Source organism: Calcarisporiella thermophila, assembly GCF_041956535.1.
Source record: "Calcarisporiella thermophila strain CBS 279.70 unplaced genomic scaffold VTP21scaffold_10, whole genome shotgun sequence".
In the NCBI taxonomy this organism is placed as follows: domain Eukaryota; kingdom Fungi; phylum Calcarisporiellomycota; class Calcarisporiellomycetes; order Calcarisporiellales; family Calcarisporiellaceae; genus Calcarisporiella; species Calcarisporiella thermophila.
In genome coordinates this window covers 46042-71841 of record NW_027192200.1, presented here as the reverse complement: position 1 = coordinate 71841, position 25800 = coordinate 46042, and the positions used below count along the sequence as shown (strand labels likewise).

General features: G+C 47.2%; 9 protein-coding genes across 9 annotated transcripts; 5 read left to right on the top strand and 4 right to left on the bottom strand.

The window, feature by feature from the left end:
• Positions 1-239: 239 nt before the first annotated feature.
• On the top strand, positions 240-1625 carry VTP21DRAFT_750 (uncharacterized protein; the record flags this gene model as incomplete). The annotated part of the gene is made up of 1 exon (XM_069398248.1): positions 240-1625. The coding sequence occupies one exon, from the start codon at positions 240-242 to the stop codon at positions 1623-1625; it is 1386 nt and encodes a 461-aa protein (XP_069251640.1).
• A 2490-nt stretch (positions 1626-4115) lies between these two features.
• Positions 4116-6715, top strand: VTP21DRAFT_749 (uncharacterized protein; the record flags this gene model as incomplete). The annotated part of the gene is made up of 9 exons (XM_069398236.1): positions 4116-4295; positions 4365-4513; positions 4586-4673; positions 4762-4912; positions 4998-5594; positions 5801-5812; positions 5881-6073; positions 6512-6557; positions 6647-6715. The coding sequence occupies 9 exons, from the start codon at positions 4116-4118 to the stop codon at positions 6713-6715; spliced, it is 1485 nt and encodes a 494-aa protein (XP_069251639.1).
• Positions 6716-7036: 321 nt separating this feature from the next.
• Positions 7037-8423, top strand: VTP21DRAFT_748 (uncharacterized protein; the record flags this gene model as incomplete). The annotated part of the gene is made up of 2 exons (XM_069398225.1): positions 7037-7217; positions 7294-8423. 2 exons carry the CDS (start codon positions 7037-7039, stop codon positions 8421-8423), a joined length of 1311 nt encoding a protein of 436 aa, XP_069251638.1.
• Positions 8424-8836: 413 nt separating this feature from the next.
• On the bottom strand, positions 8837-9365 carry VTP21DRAFT_747 (uncharacterized protein; the record flags this gene model as incomplete). Its single annotated transcript, XM_069398214.1, has 4 exons — positions 8837-8892; positions 8993-9071; positions 9150-9212; positions 9300-9365. The coding sequence occupies 4 exons, from the start codon at positions 9363-9365 to the stop codon at positions 8837-8839; spliced, it is 264 nt and encodes an 87-aa protein (XP_069251637.1).
• Positions 9366-10613: 1248 nt separating this feature from the next.
• On the bottom strand, positions 10614-10922 carry VTP21DRAFT_746 (uncharacterized protein; the record flags this gene model as incomplete). The annotated part of the gene is made up of 1 exon (XM_069398203.1): positions 10614-10922. One exon carries the CDS (start codon positions 10920-10922, stop codon positions 10614-10616), a length of 309 nt encoding a protein of 102 aa, XP_069251636.1.
• Positions 10923-12613: 1691 nt separating this feature from the next.
• On the top strand, positions 12614-14203 carry VTP21DRAFT_745 (uncharacterized protein; the record flags this gene model as incomplete). Its single annotated transcript, XM_069398192.1, has 1 exon — positions 12614-14203. One exon carries the CDS (start codon positions 12614-12616, stop codon positions 14201-14203), a length of 1590 nt encoding a protein of 529 aa, XP_069251635.1.
• A 1039-nt stretch (positions 14204-15242) lies between these two features.
• On the bottom strand, positions 15243-16625 carry VTP21DRAFT_744 (60S ribosomal protein uL3; the record flags this gene model as incomplete). Its single annotated transcript, XM_069398181.1, has 3 exons — positions 15243-16210; positions 16273-16465; positions 16623-16625. 3 exons carry the CDS (start codon positions 16623-16625, stop codon positions 15243-15245), a joined length of 1164 nt encoding a protein of 387 aa, XP_069251634.1.
• A 200-nt stretch (positions 16626-16825) lies between these two features.
• Positions 16826-23573, top strand: VTP21DRAFT_743 (uncharacterized protein; the record flags this gene model as incomplete). The annotated part of the gene is made up of 4 exons (XM_069398170.1): positions 16826-18439; positions 18510-19094; positions 19161-21122; positions 21186-23573. The coding sequence occupies 4 exons, from the start codon at positions 16826-16828 to the stop codon at positions 23571-23573; spliced, it is 6549 nt and encodes a 2182-aa protein (XP_069251633.1).
• Positions 23574-24439: 866 nt separating this feature from the next.
• VTP21DRAFT_742 (uncharacterized protein) lies at positions 24440-25795 on the bottom strand (the record flags this gene model as incomplete). The annotated part of the gene is made up of 1 exon (XM_069398159.1): positions 24440-25795. The coding sequence occupies one exon, from the start codon at positions 25793-25795 to the stop codon at positions 24440-24442; it is 1356 nt and encodes a 451-aa protein (XP_069251632.1).
• Positions 25796-25800: the final 5 nt, after the last annotated feature.

The following is a 25800-nucleotide window of genomic DNA, read 5'->3' as shown; positions in this document are numbered from 1 at the left end:
TCTTGTCTTACCCGTTAAGAAAATCCCCCCTTTTTTTTGAGAACCTCGACTAATTAGAAAGCGAGTATCGAACAAACTCGTGCTTCTGTGCTCATTCCCGCGACAAGTCCCCCTTCTACCCTTTCGGTCCGACCCTTCCTATCTATTCTTTCCCTTCTTCTCTCGTGCCCCCTCTCTCTCTATCACCACCGGATCTCGACCATTGCCCCTCCCCGTTCCTTCTCTAAACCATTATCGCCATGCCTCAAAAGGCGGCCCTCGTGCCCAAATCCCCTCTCACTATCGTTTACGAAAACGATTCTGATGACGACTTTTTCTCCAGCAGCGCCAAACCCCAAACCACCCAGTCACTCGCCGAGTTTCTTGCCACCACGGGGCCGCCAGAGCCACCCGAGGAGCCCGCGACGCAAGCTTCCGAGAAGAAGGAACGAAAACGGTTGTTCTTCCGGCGGAACAAGTCGAAAGAGAAGCCGCTGGATGCGATGAATGGGGAAGGAGCTCAGGCTCACTCGCTGGCCCCCCCCTCGCGGCTGCAGCCGCCCGGACCGGGGCGCCCTGCGGGAAAGAAATACGTCCCCATTATCACCGAATACGACACGTTCTCCACCCAGGATAGCAACAAGGCCGACGGCCGAGGCTTCAATGAATATGATTATCTGGCGCCGAGGAACAGGGAAAGCTCCATCCTCGCGGAAACCGTCGTGACGATTTCGTCCCAGGACTATATCATGGGTAGTCACAGTGGGGGCGGAAGCAGTGTGAAAAGCAACGGGAATTCCAAGGAGGGTAGCGTTGGGGGAGGAAGTAGCATCAAGGAGAGAAGAGACGCACTCGGTGGAGTGAATCATTATCAGCGCGAGAAATACGAATCCCCTGACGCCTATCGTCGGCCCGACCGGGATATGCACCCGCTCTCAACTGCTCCAGCTAAGGGGGAGTCGCATTCGCCCTATCGGATGGAGGCCTCAAATTCCCAGAAGGAGGCGTTCGACGGAGATGCCAAGCTCGAGAAGCAGGCCAGTGAGGGGCCCTTTACAACGGCCATGATCCGCAAGAAAAACGTGGCGGATGCGGACGCGGCCAATAAGGCCGAGGAGGAGAAGGATCTGGTGGAGCTCGAGTTGTCAAAGCGCGTGGCTCTTGTGCGGCGCGAGGTGGGGCTGGTGGAGGTGATCGAGCGCTCCCCCCGCGCCCCCGCCACCGGGAGGCGAGTACGACACGTGCAAGTCCAAACCGACCGAAAGGTTGATACGGCAGCGACGCAGACCGAGTCGTCGTCTCCCGAGGAGAATCACCCCCCTCTCCCCAGCGCCGACACGTCGCCTGAAGACAAGGCCGAGAGTCGCGAGGAGCTGCTTCACAAGCTACAGCAGGCGCATTCCCAACTCTTTGCGGAACAGCGGGCGAAGAAGCGCCTCATGGCCGCCATGCGCAACTCGCGAGACAAATTCGAAGCACTGAGTGGCCGTGCCTATGCCAAGCTGGTGGCTCTTCTGGACGAACGGGAGAAGCTGCGGAAGGAGACCAAAGAGTTGCGAGAGCGGTGCTCCTATTTAGAAGGCCTGGTCCTTGACCAGCTGCAGCAACATCAACTCCATCAACATCAGCAACCCCAAAGAGGGTGAGGGATGACGCACCACCCCCTTGCCCCTTCTCCCTATGGTGGGGAAATCCTCTCCCCTCCACACGATCAAAATCACCCCGCTATTTCCCCTCTGTAAACCTTTCCCATATCTTATTCTATCCACTAGCATCATTTGTTATTCATATATTATCTCAACTCTCTTCCATTTTACCTTCTTTACCCCTGCCATAATACTCATTCTATCTCCTTCTTTTTTACATAAATATCTATCCATAATTGATTTTGAAAAAGTGTAAAAGCTATTAGTCTATATAATATTTTCTCGACTTTTCTGGTTGATATTGTTAAAGGTTTTGTTTATTGTGTCTCTCTTTGCCTGCTAGGCAACCTTTTCTCCTCTCTCCTCCCCTCCCCCTCCCCCCCCCCCCCATTTTGTGTCTTTTCATTCTTTATGCTGTTTATAATATCGATTAGTGTTATTGTTCTTTCAACAATGAACTAACGGCATGCGACCCAAACGAGGTCTGGTTAACAATGAAAATTCCATGGCAACCTAGTTCAACATAAGACCCAGGTGGTGGCCGTGTTAGAAGTAGAGTTAAGAGTGGCTCAAAATCACATCCAAGCTGGGCCGGAGTTGCTTCCCTCGCCTTGGCAAGGAGTGCCTTGTCAAACTAGATATTTGGAAGAGATAAGTGCCAAGCGACTGCGCACCGTCATGGTGGTGGACTGACCACTTCGATTTCTAGTCCTTTTCTCCTAATTCAGCAATCAACCTGATCTGGGCAGATCTGATGAATTTCATTTCTCTAGGGTCAGCTTAACCCACGGTGGCTTTGACAAGCGGAGATGCCTAAATTTGCAGATGGCAGGGGGTATTTAAGTTCCTGCAATAAAATGCTCAAACTCCAGTCGTCCAGGGCTCGCTTTCTCGAGGATTGAAAACACATGCAAATCTTTGTGAATCTATAAGTAAACCCAAGTTCAGGCCCTCCATAGAATGCTGAAACTTTTGCTAAAATACCCGCTCCATCTTGTATCTAATCATCGCAGGCCATTGCTGCGGTAATAAAGCCAGGATAACACTATTCCCTTGATTTTTCCCTAAATGAGGATAATCTCACAAAATGGAAAACAAGCAAGCTAAAACAACTGTAAGTGTATGCAAGGGAGCAAGCAATCAATGAGCCTTACTCGTGGAGGTAGGAGTTAGCCATGCTTGGCTCATTAATGTTGACGACCACAGGCTTGGGTAAGCTGGGGCTATAACCATACTGGCTATTCTGAGATCCTGATACATACATTTTTTTATCATGCTTTCCTATATTGATAGGATAACATGACAAAGAATGACGGAAGGAACGGATTGCCAATCGGTTAACTAAGCGACGGAAGAGCCGAAGGTTTAATAAGCCTGTAGGCCCGGCGAGTTAGTGGTGCACACTATACCTTTTTTCTTTTTGTTTTATTCCAGACTTTAGTGGCATATTGCCAAGAGTGACACTTCATTTCCCCTCTGCTTTAACGCATTGATTACGAAAGATAGATATGATTCTAGGTAAATTTAGCGCTTATTTATCTAAGCCGATATGTGTTGGGTAGATTTAGGGTTAGCCTCGTGTTAATGAAAATGGATAGGGTATACACCTTTACGGAACCCTAATGGCCCTTGTCCCCAAGGAATAGAGAGATGCCTCACTAGAGCATAGCAGTAAGTTCATGTGGCTCAAAAAAGAGGTTAGAGCTTTCCAAGCAAAGACACATCCTTTTGGTCAGAGGGCCCTTCATTGTGAATCTATCCATCAGCGTCGGGTGATGCACACGTCCGCCTATTTTCTTACAGCCGTTTTCACCAGAAGGAAGTCATGGTTGAATGCTGTCAATGGGGTAATGCTACTTGCCTCTATTCAGTCCCGTAGTAGGCCCAAAAATGCACCCAGACCCGTGAGGTCATCCTAGAGGAATGCTGATGGAAAGACAAAGTTCAAACTCTACTAATTCTCGCGGTAACTCTTGGCTATGGCAGTCAGAATTAGACCAAATCGGGTCGGGATTTACCTCAAACTAGGTTAGGTGCGGGGTGGCTGAGTGCGATCGCACTTGGAATGTGTTTCTCGTGTTCAATCTCACGCGAGACAAGAAATTAAATTGAAAATTGGATAGAATATCAAGCAATGAAAACTGTAAAATTAAATAAGCTGTCTGTCGGTGTGGGCAACGATCCGAGATGGATCTGACAACGCCCCCTAAATTTAGTACTGCCGAGGCTAGTGCTGAGTCAGCTTGAGGCTTCAAGCGGGAGATATTGGGAATGAAGGAGTGCATGACCCGAAAACCGTTTTCATTGAATCTTACCCTGTACTCCGCTAAACTTAAGTGATGAAGAAAACCGTTCGGTTGCAATAAAAAGACCATTTGGTCGTCGTGGATTTAGAAATTTTGGAATCCTTAGCGCTCCTTTCCGCCCTTTCGTCTATCCCGGCATCCTCTTCCTCCTACTTCTCTTGTTGATTATTCGCCTAGAAGAGTTATGCGAGTGACATTGATATTATTATTATTGACGCTGCTCTTGGGCGCAACTTTTGCGCTTGAGAATCAAACGGCAGCAAGTACTGAGTCGGGAGAGTTTAAAGTAGCAACGCATCCAGCATTCCCCGACCACGCCCTCCGTTATCAGAACCCTACTCTTTGCGATCCAACTGTCAAACAGGTAACTTGAGCATTGCCTTTCCTTGACTATATAAGCGGTTAGATGCTCAGCTGTTCTTGATGGAAATAGATCTCGGGCTATCTTGACACAGACAGAGATAGTCACTTTTTCTTCTGGTTCTTTGAGTCTCGCAGCAATCCTGAAAAGGACCCTCTTGTGATCTGGCTTAATGGTGGCCCGGGATGCTCGTCCATGATGGGATTGTTCATGGAGTTGGGGTAAGTGCTCGATTTTGACAACTGAGAGGGTTGAACTCGCACACACTGACCATTAACCACCCCCGACGTTAGGCCATGCCGCATGCGTGAAAATGGCTCAGGCACGGACTTTAACAAGTTCGGGTGGAATAGCAACGCAAGCGTCATTTTCCTAGATCAGGTACCGTAGCTTGGATGATTTGGCGGACATGGCCATACATTGAGCTTGTAGTGTGGTACTGAACCTTTCTTTACTCTGCTTGACATAGCCTTTGAACGTCGGGTATTCCTATGGAAACTCAGACACCTCAACCTCGTTGATGGCCGCGAAAGATGTGTATGCTTTCCTGCAACTCTTCCTGAAGGAGAACCCGAAATTTGCCAAGGTGGATTTCCACGTCGCCGGAGAGAGCTACGCCGGTAAGTTTGAGGACACTTTACCTTGAAGGGGATCTTTCTATTCTTCCTTTTTCATCGCACATTTAACGCAAAATTCATCCCTTAGGCCATTACGTGCCCAATATTGGCTCGGTTATCCATAAGAGCAACAAGGGCAGCTTCGAGAGTGATGTCCTCAAAGCTCAAGCCAATACTCTCCAAAAGATAAACCTGAAGTCTTTGTTGATCGGTAATGGGCTCACGGACCCCCTTGTCCAGTACAAATACTACGAGCAAATGGGATGCCGAAACACCTATAGGCCTGTGCTCTCTCGCACGCAGTGCGCGCGGATGAACCAGAGCTCCCCCACTTGCTCACGACAGATCAGCAACTGCTACGCAACGGGTGATGCAGGCACATGCGAAAGGGCGACAAGCTACTGCAACCAAGTGATGATTTCACCATTCCAATCGACAGGGAAGAACATCTACGACATCCGCAAAGAATGCACCGGGGGTGGCCTCTGCTATCCCATCACGGATGCCATCGAGAGCTACCTCAATCGCGCCGATGTCAAGAAGGCGGTGGGAGCCAAGGTTAGCAAATATGAGAGCTGCAACTTCGATGTGTATAACAATTTCGTCAGTGCTGGGGATTGGATGATGCCCTCGCAAAGACTCCTCCCTCCGCTGCTGGAGGACGGAGTTCGCATTTTGGTCTATGGTAAGCTCGGGGAATTGCATGCGTAAAAATATTAGGCTATGACTGACCATTTCTCTCCTCTTCCTCTCCGTTTGATTCTATCAATCCAATTACAGCCGGAGATGGTATGTGATAGATTCTTTGACCCCATTCGCCTAAACCAACTAACAATTCCCCTTATCCCATTCTTTTTAATATTATTTATTCTCGGCTTGATCCTTGAACAGCTGATTATATCTGTAAGTAGCATCGCTGTAAGAACCCGTCCCCAAATGGGCCTCTCACCCTAGTTTGATTTCTATGTTAGGCAATTGGTACGGTAACAAGGCGTGGACTCTTGCTCTGCCGTGGTCAGGGAACAAGGAATTCAATGGTGCGGGAGACAAACCCTATGGAAATAATGTCGGAGAGGTTCGCAAGACTGCGGATAATCGCTTTGCGTTCTTGCGTGTGTTTAATGCAGGTCATATGGCACCCTATGATCAGCCTGCTAATTCACTGTAAGTTTTGCTTATGCCCTGCGGTCCTTTAAAAATAATTTGGGAAATGACATAATCTCTCTTCTCTTCTACTAGATTCTTTTTCAACCGTTGGATTTCCAACACTTTCTAGGCGAGCAATTGGGAGGCAAAACGGATACCCTCCTTTCTTGCTAACCTTAACCTTATATCCGATTTTAATTACTGTATTATTCTTCTTTCTTCACACAAAACGTCATTTACTATGGATGTAATTATGTGTAATCTTGGAGCTCGCTGAAAACGTTGAATTGTAATCTATTCGATCGATTGGCGATTTATTTTTCAAGCGAGTTTGATTAAATTACCACGACCAATCCTGTAGCTAAATTGAACTTCCCAAGTAAATAGGGGGGGCACATGTATTTTTTATTTGGGCATAGCGCTTCTGTCTCTATATTTTTAGATAACACTCTAAAGACAGGAGGCCACCTTAGGCTTTTTCATAGCCAAAAGTGGACACCGAGTATGTTTACAAAGCAACGGCTCTAAATTCGCTCAGCCAGGCTAGACCCCTGGTTATATTTTTTCGTGGTTGAATTATCGCTATTGCAGCATGAAAAGATCACCATTGTGGTGAGCATAGATAACGAAAAAAAAGCCAAGCTTGCATTATTACATTGAAACCCAGTTTTATCTTGTCAAATATAAGCAAGTATAATTAGTTTATCAGTTATCTTGATATGTAAACAATTTTTTTTTTGCTTGTATACATTTGTCAGTTGATTTTTTATCACCTTATCTTAAGTTGAGTCCACCGTGTGGAACCCAACGCAACTACTAAGCCACTAATACCCCTGTTAAATTTTCGCACGCGCAAGCCAACTTGGGGTTTCTTGTCCCATTTTTCTTTTGGCTTCGGCACCATAAAAAATCTCCTTTTTTTTCCTCTTTGACGACTCTTCATCCTCGTTTTAACGAGAAAAAAAAATAACCACTCCAGTTATGTCTATCCTCAAAGTTCACGCCAGACAAATCTTCGACTCTCGCGGTAACCCCACCGTCGAGGTTGAAGTGACGACGCGCAAAGGTGTATTCCGTGCTGATGTTCCTTCGGGCGCGTCAACAGGTGTTCATGAGGCTTTGGAGTTGAGAGATGGTGTTAAAACCGAGTATGTTGGGAAAGGTAGCCATCTTCAATAGTTTTTTACGCGTTTTTAGAATACATGCCCACGGGAGTCTAATGGTTGCTTTGTATTTAGGTGTGACCAAGGCGGTTCAGAATGTGAACACGACTATTGCCCAATCGCTCATTGACGCCAAACTTGATGTCACTGACCAGAATGCCGTGGATGAGTTCCTCCTCAAGCTTGATGGCACGAAGAATAAGAGCAAGCTGGGAGCTAATGCCCTACTGGGCGTGTCTCTTGCTGTTTGCAAAGCAGGCGCTGCGGAGAAGGGAATCCCTCTCTACGCCCACATTGCGGAAATTTCCGGAAGCAAGAAGCCATTTGTTCTCCCCGTTCCGGCATTCAACGTTATCAATGGCGGTGAACACGCGGGTAACAAGCTCGCTTTCCAGGAGTTCATGATTATGCCGACGGGCGCCTCCTCGTTCTCCGAGGCAATGAAGATTGGCACCGAGTGCTACCACGCCCTCAAGTCTGTCATTAAGCAGAAGTACGGAATCGACGCGACAAACGTCGGGGATGAGGGTGGCTTTGCCCCCAATATCCAGGATGCCCGTGAGGGACTTGAGCTATTGCGCGCTGCCATCGAGAAGGCCGGCTACACCGACAAGGTCAAGATTGCGATGGACTGTGCCGCTAGCGAGTTCTACAAGGACGGAAAGTACGATCTCGACTTCAAGAACGAAAAAAACGATGGCACCAGTGTCAAGGACAGCAACGGCATGGTGGAGCTGTACAAGCAGCTTGTGTCGGAGTATCCCATCGTGTCGATTGAGGATCCCTTCGATCAGGACGACTGGGAGTCGTGGGCCCAACTTCAGGCCGCCGTGAACATCCAGCTCGTTGGCGATGACCTTACCGTCACCAACCCCGAGCGCATTCAGACCGCCATTGAGAAGAAGGCTTGCAACGGCCTCCTTCTGAAGGTGAACCAGATCGGCACGGTCACAGAATCCATCCGCGCGGCCACGATGTCGCAGAAGGCTGGCTGGGGCGTGATGGTGTCGCATCGTTCGGGCGAAACCGAGGACACCACGATTGCCGACCTTGTGGTTGGCCTGCGCACCGGTCAGATCAAGACGGGGGCACCGTGCCGTTCGGAGCGTCTAGCCAAGTACAACCAGCTGCTGCGTATTGAGGAGGAGCTTGGCGATCAAGCAATCTACGCTGGTGAGCGCTTCCGGGACGCCCATGCCCTGTAAATGCGGCATTGTGAAGGCGAGGGACGTGTATAGATACCAATGTCTCTTCTAAAAAAACAAAAATCTAAGCGGGGGATGGGCTCATCCTCGATGGTCGATAAGGATAATCATGAACTGTGTATGTGTGTATAAAGCAAAGCATTTTTTGTTTTCCTTTATGGCTTAAAATAAAGAATTAATTTTATGGCTTGTTATTCCTCTGGATTCTTTTTTTTCTTCCACTCTATTTCCCTTTTTTACACTTTTCCACAGTCTCCCTCATTTATACAAAAATGCCAAAGCAACTGAGCGATATAAAGCAAATATCTTTATATATTTACAATAGAAGGGATAGACTTGAATAAACACGCACACAAAGTATAAGAAGATATCGGCCCCCCGAACTTTTCTAGCCACATCGGGCTCGGCACACCCTATTGACTCACTGCTTGGATTAACGTGATATTATCTCCCTTCAAGAGGATGCGACCTAGATTAGAAAAGAGAGAGCAAGCGTATAATTATTAGTATATATTACAGGGGTGAGAGTGATGTACGATCAAGGAAAATCGGCAGAAAGGAAAATGTACCTAGTTGTTTTCGTGTCTGCTTTTTCTGATGGATCTCTTCAGCATCATCCAGCACTAAATTCATAAACTCGTCAAAACCCTGCCGGCCAAGAAATAAAAATAAAAAATATTAATCAAATGTTTTCATCATGGGAGAGAAGCGACCTTATCAACTCACAATGATGCGACCCTCAAGTCTCATGTCCAGCTGTTCATAAAGCCAGACCTGAACCTTTGATCTCTAAAGACAGAGCAACGCGAGACAATTAATTTCGGCTGATGAAAGAAAATTCAATCGTACTACAAGGTGAATCACACATCTACTCACATTTTGCAGATACCTGAAAATCAGGTTGATGGGTTGAACCATAATCTTTTGCACTTTTGTCGACATGCTGTGATCACTTTCGCTTTCTCTCCCAGTCTCGTGTGTTTATTATGTGGTGTTGGGGGATGTTAAAACAAATAGATCTACTTCGACCAAGTCTGGAAAACAATCGCTGTGTTGACATCACCCGTGACTGTCAATTAGTATAGGATTCGTGAGCATCACTCTTATATATGAAATTGCAGGAAATGAATCCAAATAACAGCCTTTTTCAGCCAACGAGACCACTCACCATTAGCACACCAGCCTAATATGTGACTGACAGTACATTTCTGTCATCAGCAAAAGTTTATCTTATATTGGAAACCATTTATCTTTTTAGCTGATGCTTGGTTTTTCAAGTAAAAAGATTTTCTTATACATTCCAAAGGCAAACTGTTACGTGGATAAAAATCATACAGGGGCCTGATGGGTGTAGAGGGTTACGAGGTACATAGCTTCGATGAAGCTCAAGATTAACATAATTAAGAATTCCATTGTGCAAACGGCTAAGCTATGTCTGGAAAGTTAGAATGAAGGAGAAGGCCTGTCATTCAGCAGCCTATACCTTTTGTAGAGTTAAGTTTTAGGTTATATTATTGGGAAGAACATTAATATCCATCCAATGCAGTGAAGTTTTTGCACCATGAGCTATGGCTCCAGAGATATCCGTTCGTTCCACTAACGACATTGACTGCTGACCTCTATCGATAGCAAAATGGATCTTAATCTCCGAGGTATTCATGATCAATTTGGAACAGTGCTAGGGGGGGGGGGGGTATTGGGGGTTCCCTGGCCAAACCAAGAGGTACTAGAAGACAGGTTGGTCGAGGTATAGCATGGGATCGGTCAAAGTGTTACAAATTCTGGTGGTGATAGCTACTTTTCAAGTGAGAGGTTATGAGGGGGAGCGTCCAACACTTGGCGATGGCACAAGCAGAACATACTCTGTTCCGAAAAGGAAGGGAAAACAAGATAGATGGTAGATGGCGTCCCCTCTGACATATGATTTAGTGCCGAGAGGATACAGTTTGAGCGTGGCGCTTTGACCTAGACGCAATCGCCCAAGAAATAGGCTGGAGGTGCGCCGTCGCTTAGCTCACAAAACGGCACGTCTAGTAACGGCAGCAGCAAAATACCACTAAGCCCACCAATGCGCAGACAGCGCATAAGCTTTCCGTTGGAGGCAGAGGCTCAGGCAACCCAAATACGCCGATGCTTGCGAATCGTCATTGAACTGAATTCTGGCACATCCAAGTTTATCTGAGAACCCAATCAACTCCCCAGCGCTGACCAGCTCGAGTGGGTTGCATCAGAAGAGAGGATCAATACGCAAAACGGTTGCTTTGTTGCGCTGTTGACCGCTTCATGGGTCGAACCTTCGTGCGCAATGCCGATAGCCTTTGCTTTTGGGTTGGGTTGGTTGCACGATTCCTTTGGAATTAGCCTCAGCCTCATTGAAGGGGCTATAAGCGCCGAGGCTGCCCTTGATGATGCGTTGATCATAGGGATATGGCCGTGAACCAGATACTGCTCGCTCATTTTAATTTCCCAGTGCTCGCCGCTTTTAGCATGGAGAAACATCAGTTTATCGGTGCATAGTCTAGTGGGCCGTGAAACAAGAGAAAAGGGCGGGTGAAAGGAGAAAAGTAAATGCGGTGCTACTAGCGACGAGGGCTATTTTTAGTTTCTTTTGTAAGCGGGAGTTCACATGTATTTCCGCTTCCTCGTGAAATTATGGAGAATGGGAAATCAAAGAGGAAACCGTTCTCTACGCGGATTCCAATTTCTCATGTACAAATGCAATCATGATAGAGTTTATTCAAGGTTTATTTTACCCCGCAATTAGATTATGAGTCACAAACCGACTTTCTTAGTATAGGGGAGAACCAAGAAAGTTTTTCTGAGAAATCCCAGGCTAGTGATGTTTTATCCGGCCACTCGTTGCCGACCGCGGCGGCCTATGCGCCGGGCATCAGGTGACGTCTCTCGACGAAGGACGAGAGAGGGAAGAGGGGACGAGAGGAAGGGAGAGAGGTGCAAACCGCGCTGAGTGTGAAATGGAACGCGGTCAATATAAGGTCCTATTTGTAATAAGAATTAGCAATGTCAAAATCTCCTTACTGTGTATTCCTTGACGGGAAAAATCAACCGCTAAGATACGCGGAATATGGGATACAAAAGAAGTTTTTTTTAAGTAGTTGCTGGAATATGCGCGCTCTGAAAGAAACTCATGGATAGAGTTGGGACGTCTGCTACCCCCCTCGCCGCCCATCCCCTCCACCATCACTCTTGTACTTGCGCATGATCCCGCATGTGATTAGGGGGAAGGAGAGGGGATGATGAGGAGTGAGTAAGTGACAATGCCGTCAAACACCTCAAACTTTCTATTCTTCATTGCAATACTCAATCACCTAAGTGCATCTTTGCTAAAAGAGTTTGAGGGTATAGAGTGAAGCGCTTTTGCCTATACTCTAAGCGTGTGAGAAGTTCCGCCGGTATGACAATATACAAGAACTTTAAAAGTGGACCGTGTGTGGGGGAACAAGCCAGAGAACGATCGGGCGGAATCCCAAAGAGAAGGCTTCCACCCCTCCTCTTCCTCTAGCCGTGCCCTCCCTCATCGACCAAGACGGACAGGTGTCACATCCCTGGCCAAGATTGAGAGAAGAGAAACCTAATCTGAGTTTTGGAGGTTCAGCAAGATGAGAGGTCGCAAACCAAGCAAACCGCACTGCTCGGCTCCATATAGCAGTGGCAGAAAGGAATAGTTGAGCTAAGGCTTATCTTAGATGCCTCTCACCTTTATCGCACGGAGCCGGGAGGGGTAATGCATTCGCTGCCTAGTTTAAAGTTATCAGCTCAGACAGACTCTCTTCGTTCTCACCCGTGGATATTCAGCTCATTTTGAACTCCGTGACACACAATATAGCCTCAATATGCTGCGATAATGCTCTTTGTCATACACAATGCACCGCAATTAAGAAGAGGAGGCGACACCGGAATGCGCCCCCCCAATTTGGATTGACCGCTTTCACAGCTCCATTATAGATCTGGGGTAACTTCCGAAATGCAAATGAACTCTAACTCTTCTAAGAAAGTTGAATAGGAAGAAAGGGAGGGGAGCAAAAAAAGAATATAAAAGGGGGGAGGTACAGACCTTGTATTAAATTTTTTATTTTTTATTTCCAAGTTCCGCCTCATCTTCATCCTATTCTTTCCTTCTATCACTTTGCCTTTACCTCTCACTGACACACATTCACTAGAAGTTCATCATGAAACTCACACTCACTTCTATTGTTGCTGCTCTGGCTCTTGTGGCGACCTGCCAGGGTGCCCCCGTTGAAAAGCGAGACGGCGGCTTCGCCATTAACGGCGTCGAGCTCAAGTCGATCGATCTCGACTTCACCAAGGGCGATCCTTACTCTCCTCTTTCCGCCTCCGACTCCGTCACTGTGAAGTACACCGCTGATGGCGATGCCACAGTGCTGAAGTACTTGGCCAACGCCATCGTCAAGTACGGCAATGACGATATTGCTACCCTCTCTATTCCCGAAGGCGCCCCCGCCAGCTCCGGCAACGGCCAGCTTACCTTCAAGTTCGCCGACTTGCCACTCCAGGGAGCCGCTGACAAGCACGCCCAAATCCAAGAGCTGCTCAAGACTTTCACCACCCAAGCGCAGGCCACCATTAACCTGCACGGTACCTCCGATGTTGTTGCCAAGACGGCCGGCGGCGAGCAGGCGTTCAAGGGAGTTCCTTTCGCAAACGACGTCACCCTCAAGGGAATGAGCGGCCTGACCTCCGTGCCCCTTAAGGTCGAGCAGCTCAAGGTGGTCGGTGGCACCAAGGATGGCATTCAGATCGATTTGACCTCGACCCTCCAAAATCCCTCTGACATCGCCATCAACACCGGTGATGTCTCATTTGACGTCCAGTATCAGGACAAGAAGATCGGCAGCCTCTCGCTCAAGGCCCTCAACCTTAAGCGCGGTGCCAACCCCATCACCGGGCGTCTTGTCATCAATCCCACTGGAGATGGTGCTGCCGCAGGCGCCGCCGCCCTCTCGGCATACCTCGAGGGTCAAACCTCCGACATGGTCGTGGTCGGAACCACCGACTCGACTCCCATCGACTCGCTGAAGCCCTCGCTTGCCTCCCTCAAGGTCCCTGCCACCGTGACGGGAGTGAAGGATAAGCTGATCCGCAAGTCCCGCGCCGTTGCCAGCATCGATGCCATCATCAGCAAGAAGACCACCGGCACGGTTTCGCTCTTCAACCCTCTTGACACCGATTTCACTGTAACCCACATGAAGGCCAAGATCACGTACCAGAACGGCCCCTTGGGTGAGCTCGACCAAGACACTAACATCGCGGTCCCCCACGGCCAGGAGAAGATTTCCGACACGCTCACCATTGCCCTCACCGCCAGCGAGGAGGTTCTGATCGACATCCTTAACAACCATCCCGACGGCATCGACGTCGATATCGACTCGGTTGTCAGCACCAAGATCGGCGATTTTGCCGCCACCATTCCCTACAAGCAGAAGGGAGTGCGCCTTGAATTCGATGTCGGACTCCTCCGTGCTAAGGCAAGCAAGTCGAGCGCCGTCCCCTCCAAGTCTTCCCAAAAGCCCAGCACCACCCTCGAGCCCTCTGGAAAGCCCACCGCTTCAAAGCCCGTCGAGACGCCCAAGCCCTCCGAGAAGCCCTCCGAGAAGCCCTCTGAGAAACCCAAGCCCTCTGAGAAGCCTTCTGAGACGAAGGAAGAGCCTAAGCCCACCGAGAAGCCCGTCGAAACTGGAGACAAGAAGCCAGAGCCCACCAAGGAGACTGAGGAGCCAAAGCAGGCTCCCGCTAACTAAAGGAGATGTGTTCTAGAGAGTGTTTTTTCACTTTTCCCCCCGGCCCTCTCCTTGCAGCTAAATACTTTCTTTTTGCTACACTTTCGTTTATTATTTAGCTTAAATATAATGCGATTTGATTTGTAAACACAATACATATTAATATTTTATTATTGTATCTATAACCTCATCCTCTATGCTATGGATTCTTCCACATTATCAATATTTTGTGGTAAAACCAAATCAAATAAATTCCAAGTGTAAACATCAATCGCGGGAATTTTAATATCGGACTATATATGCTGGACTTGAATCGCATAAACAAAAATATACACGAGAGTTCGCAGAAGAATGTTATCTACTTATGATTTTTACCGCTAATTAAGCTTCTTTTATTAGATCTCATATATGGTCTAGCTGCTAGATGGTTTCAATAATTACTTTAATAGGCGTCATTCAGTAAGATATTCCCAGTGTTTTTGGGCCTAATTTGATAAGAGCATTTTTACATTTATCGAGAAAGAAATAGAAGTAGGATCATGTCCATTAATTTGCTCTTTTTTTCGCGTTGTTTTTAACTCTGATTAGATCTCAATCCATGGTTGTATACTAACGAAAACGTTTTCATCCTTAATGAACATTTGCTTATTATGGGCTGCTCTTGGTTGTAGTGGGAACAGTGTTAGCAGTCTCAAGCTAACCACATAATGATTCTAAAGATTTTTATAATGATTAAAAAGTGGTGCCATTTATTATATCTAGAGCATTAAATGTAGTGTTTCGTTGGTATGAGCTAGGAGAAAAATAAATGCTTTCCTGGGTTTCAGATTAGCTTGAATTACTATCTGTTATTTCAACGGTACCACTCCGAAGTGCCTTTATTAGAAATTATATCCAACACAAGGACTCAATGAATTTTAGCATATTAAACATTAGATGATTTTATTTCATTCAGTATTTGTTTTTGGGAGGGGTCAAAAGGTGGCATCGAAAAGAAAATGGAAGAAATGTAAGAAAAGAGAATATTTTATTTTCAAATTCAAGAGAAATTTGAAACAGCTCACAAATCCTTCTTGAGAGTTCCCATGAAGGCCTTCTTCTCGCTCTCGGTCTGGAAGCGACCATGACCGAACTTGGAGCTGGTATCGATGAACTTGAGGTTGATCTCTTCGAGAGCGAAGCGGCTTGTGTGGGTCTGGAGAGACTTGCGGAGGGTGAGAACACGCTTCTTGACACCAACGCAGCAACCCTTGATCATGACGAAATCCTCATTGACAATACCGTAGTGAGGGAAGCCACCAACTGGAGTGATGCGCTTCTCAGTAAGGTCGAACTCGGTGGAGGCGTTGGCCTTGTCGTCGCCCTTGCCGATACGGTAGATCTTCTTGTTGAGCTCGGTACGGTGGTGGTAACCGTTCTGACCGGCACGGGGAACGGAGTACATGACACGGGAAGGATGCCAGGCACCGATACAGGCGACCTTGCGGAGACCACGGTGAGTCTTACGGGGCAGCTTCTTGGTACCCCAACGGTGGGTGACACCCTCATAACCGTGACCCTTTGTGACACCGATGACATCGATATATTCGTTCTGCTCGAAGATGGAGGACACATCAACGGTCTTCTCGAAGTGTTCGCGTGCCCAGTCAACCTTCTGTGCGATGCTGCCACCGTTAAGCTGGATTTCCATCAAGTGGGCCTTCTTCTGACCGATGCGCACCTTGCGCATCTGAGTGTGAGCAATGACACGGACGACGGAGCAGTATTTCTTGATGCGCTCCAACTCACGCTCGACCTCTTTGCCGCCCTCAGCGTACTTCTTGGCGTACTTGGTGAAGGCCTTCTTCTTTGAGCGGTACCAGTTTTTGTAGAAGCGGCGCTTGACCTCATCACTCAAGTGCTCGGCCCAAACAGTGGTGAGCGAGCGGAGACCACGGGGAGTCTCAACGTAGCCAACAACACCGACAACCACCATGGGGGGTGTCTCAATCACCGTCACGGCCTCGACGATCTCCTTCTTGTGCATCTCTGCAGACGAAAACGTAAGAAAAAATGTAAGAACACAAAATGCGAGGGAGTCCAACACTTACTAGAGCCAGGGCGATCCAAGTCACGCACGACATGGGTCATACCGGCCTTGTAACCGAGGAAAGCGGTCATGTGGACGGGCTTGGAGCGGTCATCCTTAGGGAAAGCCTTGCAGCGACCACGGTGACGAGCAGCACGCTTGCGTGGCAAGAAACCGAGAGAACCGTGGCGAGGAGCCTCAAATTTACGGTGACTCTGTTTTGTGTAAGAAGAGGGATTAGTTGATGGTGAACATGTTAACTTGTCTCTACTCTCTGCCATCCATCCATCATCCAACACATTCATCCATCCATCTCTAATCCATCAATCCAACGGCTATCTCCAGTCCATACTTCATCTTTACAATACGTACCATTTCGATATTTGTTGTCGCTGAAACAAGAAAAAACGAGGCGAGAAAAGAGGAAGAACTTTAGCTATACCACATCCCCTCTGAAAATAAATAACACGAAGAAAGAAATTCTAAGCCACCGATTTGTGACTAAATTCAAAACGTCATCAAAACATAAGTACCGTATTTCCATTATTTTTTTTTTGATCACGATCTAAATAATCATGGCCGAAAATATCGCCCAAAAAAATCAATACCAGTACACGGCCAACTCAAATCTTGTCCTTCAAGCGGACAGATCTGAGCTTCCACGGCGAGATCATGAGCCATCAGGGGAGCCAGATACACTTTGGGGTCGGATAGACCCGCGAGAGATGGGATCGAGGGCAATGCGTGAGAAGATCGAGAAGAAGCCAAAGAAGCCTGATGCGGAGAGGAAACGTCGTAAACGCGAAGGCGCAGGTAGTCTGCGGCGAGGATATGATTATTCCTCCGTGCTTGCTGCTACGCAAGACATCGAGGGCCTAATCTACCGTCCACGCACAAAAGAGACGCGCGAGGCGTACGATCTTATATTAGCTTTTGTGAATAGATATTATGATGCTGCAGCACGTGAGGTGATCCACAGTGCGGCCGATGAGATGCTGGCCATCCTCAAAAATGACGCGCTTCGAGATTTCGATAGAAAAAAACAGATTGAGGAAATTCTTGGCACTCAGTTACCATCGGAAGAGTTCGCACAACTTGTAGGTCTTGGAAAGCGAATAACAGATTACAGCGCAGAGGGAGAAGGAATGAAGCTCGATGTCGATGGCGATAATATCGGCGTAGATGAGATGGGAGAACTCGGCGTTGCGGTAGTATTTGATGAAGAGGAAGAGGATGAAGATAATGTGTACGAAGTGCGGGATGAAGACGAAGAGGAAGAGGGCTTGGAAGATACCGAAACTGGTGCAACTCTACCGGAAGGCGAGGCAAATGCTGAAGAGTCAGAGGGGTGGGGTGATATGTTAGCTGATGAGGAAATTGTCACCACCGCTAATGGAGAAAAGAACGAGAAGCCTGCTAATGACAAAATTTCACCACATGATATTGACGCCTTCTGGCTACAGCGTCTTATTGCCACCTACTATATGGATCCACACACAGCACAGGAGAAAACAAAAGCAACTATGGATATTCTCTCTTCGGAAGCGCTTAATACACGTGACTGTGAAAACGAACTTATGGCTCTGTTCGATTATGACAAATTTGACCTCGTACGCATATTGACACGGAATCGCGAACTAATCGTATGGAAGACTCGTCTTGAACGGTCAAGTGAAGAAGAGCGAGAGCGGATAGAGGCAGAGATGCGGGAAAAGGGAGCCGGCTGGATTTTGAAAGAGCTGGGTGGAGAGCGAGTGCAAAAAGGAGAGGGCGGTGCAGCACGGGGAATAGCTGAAGAATCCATGGATGTTGATCATAGGCAACGGGCCCCTCTACCGAATAAACTCGTTCTCGAACCAGGTACCACTGTTGCTCCCCGCGCAATCCTCGATTTGGAATCTTTGGCATTTGAGCAAGGCTCGCACCTAATGTCCAACAAACGCTGCAAGTTGCCCGACGGCTCATTTAAACGTAAAGCGAAAAGCTATGAGGAGATTATTGTACCCGCTCCCAAGCCAAAGCCACTTGGGGCTGACGAGAAACGTGTTCCGATTACGGATCTTCCAGAGTGGGCGCAAGCGGCATTCAAGAATTCCGAATCTCTTAACCGCGTTCAAAGTCGTGTATACCCTGTCGCATTTGGCGATGATGAAAATTTGCTCCTATGTGCGCCAACTGGAGCAGGAAAGGTAGGCATATATTTTTGTTTCCAAACTTCTTTTTTTCATATTAATGGTTTTTAATATTATCATTTGTTAGACAAATGTGGCAATGCTCACTATTCTTAATGAAATATCTAAATACCGCGACGAAGAAACAGGGGAAATCGACCGAGATGCCTTTAAAATCGTGTATATTGCTCCAATGAAGGCCCTTGTGCAAGAGATGGTTTCCAACTTTCGTGGTCGACTGCTGGAGCCGTATGGAATCACAGTCTCGGAGCTGACGGGCGACCATCAGCTCACAAAACAGCAGATAGCAGAGACTCAAATTATCGTCACAACGCCCGAGAAATGGGACATTATAACTCGCAAAGCAACCGATCGCAGCTACACAAATCTCGTCCGTCTTATTATTATTGACGAAATTCATTTGCTTCATGATGAGCGTGGGCCTGTCCTGGAGAGCATCGTGTCTCGTACACTGCGTCAAATCGAACAAACTCAAGAACATGTGCGTCTGGTGGGGCTGTCGGCTACACTACCGAACTATGCAGATGTCGCGACATTTTTACATGTGGACCCGAAAAAAGGGCTATTCTTTTTCGATAGCTCTTATCGCCCATGCCCATTGGAGCAAAAATTTGTCGGGATAACCGAGAAAAAGGCGATAAAGCGATTCCAAGTGAGTGCATTTTTTAGGATAAAATGTAAATATTGAAGAAGGATTAACCGACCTTTGCAACACTAGGTTATGAATGAAGTAACATATGATAAAGTTATGAGCCAAGCCGGTAAAAATCAGGTGCTCGTTTTCGTCCATTCACGAAAGGAGACCGCCAAAACCGCCAAGGCTATCCGAGATATGGCAATTGAAAAGGACACGATATCGCAATTTATCAAGCAGGATTCTGCAAATCGCGAACTCTTAACTGACCAGGCGCAGACAGTAAAAGATACCAACCTACAAGATCTGCTTCCTTATGGATTCGCGATCCATCATGCTGGAATGACTCGGCCAGACCGTGTTTTAGTTGAAGAACTCTTCCGAGATGGACATATCCAAGTGCTCGTGTCGACAGCAACACTTGCATGGGGTGTTAATCTTCCGGCACATGCGGTCATCATCAAGGGAACTCAAATCTATTCGCCCGAAAAGGGCCGATGGGTGGAGCTAAGCCCACAGGATGTGCTCCAGATGTTGGGACGTGCAGGTCGACCCCAGTATGACACATTCGGAGAAGGCATCATTATTACTCAACATTCCGAACTACAGTACTACCTCTCACTGCTGAACACTCAATTGCCAATCGAGAGTCAGCTCATCTCTCGTCTTGCCGATATGCTCAACGCAGAGATAGTCCTCGGGACTATTCGCAATCGCGATGAGGCCGTACAGTGGCTTGGATATACTTACTTGTATGTGAGAATGCTGCAGAATCCTACATTGTATGGCATCTCTGTCGAGGAACGAGAAGAGGACAAGTATCTGGAGCAGAAACGAGTCGATCTTATCCATTCTGCGGCGACCATCCTCGACAACTGCAACTTGATAAAGTACGAGCGCAAAACAGGACGTTTCCAGGTTACAGAGCTTGGCCGTATCGCATCACACTACTACATTTCGCATAATTCAATGAGCTCATACAACCAGCATCTACGTCCAACTATGGGCCACATCGAACTCTTCCGTGTATTTGCGCTCTCTGACGAGTTCCGATTCATTCCCATACGTGAGGAAGAGAAGCTTGAGCTGACCAAACTGCTAGAACGTGTGCCTATACCAGTGAAGGAGAGTATGGAAGAGCCAACGGCAAAAATCAATGTGCTTCTTCAGGCTTACATCTCGCAACTGCGTCTCGAGGGCTTTGCTCTTGTATCAGACATGGTCTATGTGACTCAGAGTGCGGGGCGTATTTTGCGCGCTATATTCGAAATTTGCTTAAGACGTGGGTGGGCACAACTTACTCGTAAGGCACTTGATCTATGTAAAATGGTCGAAAAGCGCACTTGGCTCTCTATGACACCTTTGCGACAATTCCGAGGTATGCCGCAGGACCTGATTAAGCGGATTGAACGGAAGGATTTCCCATGGGAGCGCTATTATGATCTCAACCCACAGGAAATTGGTGAGCTTGTGGGGATACCCAAAGCGGGCAAGATGATCCATAAATTTGTTCACCAGTTTCCAAAACTTGAACTGCGGGTTCACGTGCAGCCGATTACTCGGTCGCTTCTAAGCGTTGACCTCACCATCACTCCCGATTTCCAATGGGACGAAAAAGTGCACGGAGGCGCAGAAGTATTCTGGGTGCTTGTTGAGGATGTTGACGGCGAGATAATCCTTTACAATGATGTGTTCGTTCTTAAGCAGCGATATGCGGAGGAGGAGCATCGTGTTAACTTTTCCGTACCCCTCTTCGACCCTCTACCACCGAACTACTTCGTGAGCGTTGTGTCCGACCGATGGATGCACTCAGAGACTCGTCTGCCCATCTCATTCAAGCACTTGATTCCACCTGAAAAATATCCTCCTCACACCGAACTCATCGACTTGCAGCCTCTACCGGTCTCCGCTCTGCGAAATCCGGAGTATGAGAAGGTGTATGCGGATTGGATAGAACGGTTCAATCCTATCCAGACGCAGGTCTTCACGACTCTCTACACAAGTGACGACAATATATTTGTAGGAGCACCGACTGGAAGCGGAAAGGTATGTCTATTTCTTATAACCCTAGTTGGCCACCTAATTCTAATAGTTTCTATTTTATAACAGACGATTTGTGCAGAGTTTGCCTTGCTCCGCCTCTGGTCGAACTCCGACCATGGACGATGTGTGTATGTCGCACCTTTCCAGGAACTGATAGATCAGCGGGTTGCAGAGTGGCAAAAGAAGTTTGGGCATATTGGCGGCGGAAAAACAATTGTTTCTTTGACTGGCGAGACTTCTGCTGACCTTAAACTGCTTGAACGTGGTGATGTTATCGCGTGCACACCATCGCAGTGGGACGTCATCTCTCGCCGATGGAAGCAGCGCAAGAATGTGCAAACTGTAAGCCTCTTTATCGCAGACGAGTTGCACTTGATTGGAAACGAAGAGATCGGTCCAACTTATGAGGTGATCGTTTCGCGCATGAGATACATTTCCTCGCAAACAGAGAACAATATCCGCATCGTCGCGCTTAGCACATCGCTTGCAAATGCTCGCGACCTTGGTGAATGGATTGGTGCGAATGCTCGCTCTGTCTTTAACTTCCATCCGTCAGTGCGGCCCGTACCCCTTGAGATGCATATCCAGAGTTATAATATCCCACATTTCCCATCCCTCATGGTAGCAATGACAAAACCAACCTATGTTGCGATCAACACCTACTCTGCAAACAAGCCCGCGATTGTGTTCGTGCCGTCTAGGAAACAGTGTCGTTTGACTGCGGTTGATCTGCTTACCTACTGCATTGCAGATAGCGCCAATGACCGTTTCTTGCATTGTAAACCAGAAGAAATCAAAGAGCACCTCACCCATGTGCAAGATAAAACTCTTGCGGAAACGCTGCAGCATGGTGTTGGCTTTTACCACGAGGCTCTAAACCGTGGCGATAAGCGTATTGTAGAGCAGCTCTTTGAGTCGGGCGCAGTGCAGGTGGTAGTGGCCTCTCGGGAGACAGCTTGGGCCATCCCAATGAGTTGCCATATGGTTATTGTAATGGGCGCTCAATACTTCGAGGGTAAAGAGCATCGCTACGTTGATTATTCTATCACCGATGTCCTACAGATGATGGGTCGCGCGTGTCGTCCCCGTTTAGACGATACCGGTCGCTGCGTATTTATGTGCCAGACGAACAAGAAAGAATTCTACAAAAAGTTCCTTTATGAAGCATTGCCTGTTGAATCCCACCTTGACCATCAGCTCCACAACCACTTCAACGCTGAGATAGTGACGAAGACGATTGAGAATAAACAGGATGCTGTCGACTATCTTACATGGACATTCATGTATCGACGGTTGACACGCAATCCTAATTATTACAACCTGCAAGGGGTATCTCACCGGCATCTTTCCGATCACCTCTCGGAGCTGGTCGAATCGACACTGAATGATCTGGAAGCATCCCGCTGCATTGCTATCGAGGATGAAATAGATGTTTCACCATTGAACCTGGGTATGATTGCTGCATACTACAACATTAACTACGTGACAGTGGAGATCTTCAACCGCAGTCTCAAGGCTGGAACTAAGATTAAGGGACTTCTCGAAATTATTGCTTCAGCGGCTGAATTTGAATCTATTCCTATGCGCCATCATGAAGAAGATTTGTTGCGACGTGTCCATGACCGAGTGCCTGTCAAATTGGCGACTCCGCGCTATAATTCGCCACATATCAAAACAAATTTGTTGTTGCAAGCTCATTTCTCGCGGATTCAGCTTCCACCAGATCTTCAATCAGATCAGGCACTGATACTTGGTCGTATCATCCCGCTACTACACGCGTGCGTCGACGTGATATCATCAAGCGGTTGGCTATCGCCTGCTCTCGCCGCAATGGAGCTCGCACAAATGTGCGTGCAGGCTGCATGGGACCGCGACTCTCCTCTGAAACAAATTCCTCACTTTACAGACGCCATTATTGCTCGGTGCACTGAACGTGGGGTAGAGTCCGTTTTTGATCTGATAGAACTTGATGATGCAGATCGCAATGAGCTCTTGAAAGGGATTGACTCTGCACGCATGAGGCAGGTCGCTCGCTTCGTGAACGCCTATCCGAATATTGAGCTTGGATTCGAAGTTGGCGACGGAGAGAACGAGGAAGTGCAGACAGGAGAATCAGTCCCGTTGCGTGTGAAACTCGAGCGTGAGAGTGATGAAGATGAAGACGAGAACTCTTTGACATCTGTGGTGGCACCCTTCTTCCCACACAAAAAGGATGAGAGCTGGTGGATTGTAGTCAGCGATCCTGCCACTAAATCGCTGCTTGCGATTAAGCGTGTTACTGTACAGCGTCAACTTGCAACAAAACTCGAATTTTCGGCACCTAGCCGCGAGGGTGTACATAAGCTTCGAATTTATTTCATGTGCGACTCATACATGGGATGCGATCAAGAGTTTGATTTTGAACTGAAGGTTGTACCTGGTGGGGAGGAGAGTGACGAGGACGAGAGTGAATAAAGAGTTGGAAAATAGCATTTATCTTTATTTTCTATTTTCGTTTTTTATTTTTACCATTTCACATTTCATTTTTTTGGGCGTTAATGATTTCTTTTTTTTTAATAAAATTTTTGACAGATTTATTCTTAGAGATAAGCTCCAGTAGTATAGGTTTAATAGAAAATGCTTGTAATATAGCAGGAGATGTGAAAGATTAAAAATAATCCATTATTTTTGTTTACAGACGCCAATATTATTGAGTTAAGCCTGCACCTTAGTATCTGTTTCAAATCCATAAAAATCGACCAAATTTTGTTTATATCATCACAATGTGTACCGAATATTAATAGTGTGTAAAGTGTCTTGTCTCAATGTAGATGAGTATTTGCCAGAGAAATTGGTAAATACACTATACAGCATTCTGAGACTCTCGTATTTTGACTTGGTCTAGAGTCACTGAATTACCTATACTTTCCTTATTTTATCCTTCTTTGGAATCACCATTTAGAAACCAGCTAGTTAAACGCAATACTTAAATTTTATTAATATGAAGTGTAGTTATCAAATAACATAATAGCCTGTATTTGCAAATGAAGTTATTTCAAGTATTATTGATAATATCGAAGCTTTTATAATAGATCAAAAATTTTCAGTTGCAGTTTTCTCTACTCACTGTTGCTTGAGCGTATATACATAATCATAGTCTAAAAGCCTATATTATTCTTATAATGCATATAATGTTGAGATACATTTACGAAGTATGATAAAAGGCGTCTTATGTTGGAATAAATGGATAGCGAGTAACAATTAATTTATTATATTGTATTAAAAAAAAAACAACTTGTTTTTGTATCTATTTATCCTCATTTATCTACACACATCATAAACTAAGCATGAAGTTGTCGTGGAGACGCGCTGGGTGCTGCTCTGGTTTGGGTTAAAGTTATAGTTTTGGTTCTAAGCTTCCTAGAGGGTGAAGTGGCAGGTTTTGTGGGCATTGCAGGACCATTAGAATTCATCGGAGAACCGGCAGGATTCGACGGCGCTGCTGCTGGCTTCTGAGTTGATCCTGTAGGCATCGGGGCGCTTCCTTGTTGTGGTTGTTTGGAGAGTAGTGCAATGATCTGATTGAGAAGTGCAAGTATATCAGGGGAAGTAGAAGGCGAGCTTGCAGGCATGGATGAACCTCCAGTTGGTTTAGAGTTGGCCCCTGCTGGCATAGGTGAAGCACCCGCTGGCATCGGGGAGCTTCCTTGCTGTGGCGATTTTGAAAGCATTGCAATTATTTGATTGAGTAGGGCTAATATGTCGGGAGAGGTAGAAGGCGCACCAGCAGGCGTAGATGAAGAAGCACCGGAGGGCATAGGTGCAGCACCAGACGGACTAGATAATGCTCCAGGCGATGCAGGGCCTCCTTGTGGGGATGAAAGCATTGCCAAGATTTGTTTGAGTAAATTCAAAATATCAGGAGACATTGATGGTGAACTGCCACCAGGCATTGCGGAAGCTCCTTGCGGGGATGAAAGCATTATAATGATCTGATTGAGCAAATTCATTATATCAGAAGACTTTGATGGTGAACTGCCACCAGGCATTGCGGAACCTCCTTGCGGGGATGGCCTCGAAAGCATCATTATTATCTGATTAAGTAAATTCGTTATATCAGGGGACATGGATTGCGTATTAATTGGCTTTGGTGACGCAGCAGCAGGCATAGGCGAAGCGCCAGAGGGTATTTGTGATGATTCAGCCGACATTGGTGAAGCAGCAGCAGGCATAGATGATCCACCAGCGGACATTGGAGAGGTGCTGGACATTGGAGAAGCGCCAGCAGGAGAAGCACCGGCAGGCGAGGCACCATAGGGCATAGGTGACTCACCAGCAGACATTGGCGAGGTACCAGCAGGAGATGCGCCAGTAGGCATAGAAGAAGCACCGGCAGGAGAAGCACCGGCAGGAGAAGCACCAGCAGGCATCGATGATGCTCCGGAAGGCACTGGTGTTGGAGGTAATCTGGCTAATATCTGACTAAGCATAGCTAAAACTTCAGGAGGCAAACTCGATCCATTTTGGCGTTGTTCCGGCAGGAGAGGCACCAGCAGGCATAGATGAAGCGCCAGCGGGAGAAGTGCCGGCAGGAGAAGCACCAGCAGGCGAGGCACCAGAAGGCATAGGCGACTCACCAGCGACATTGGTGAGGCACCAGCAGGAGATGCACCAGCAGGCGAGGCACTATATGGCATAGGTG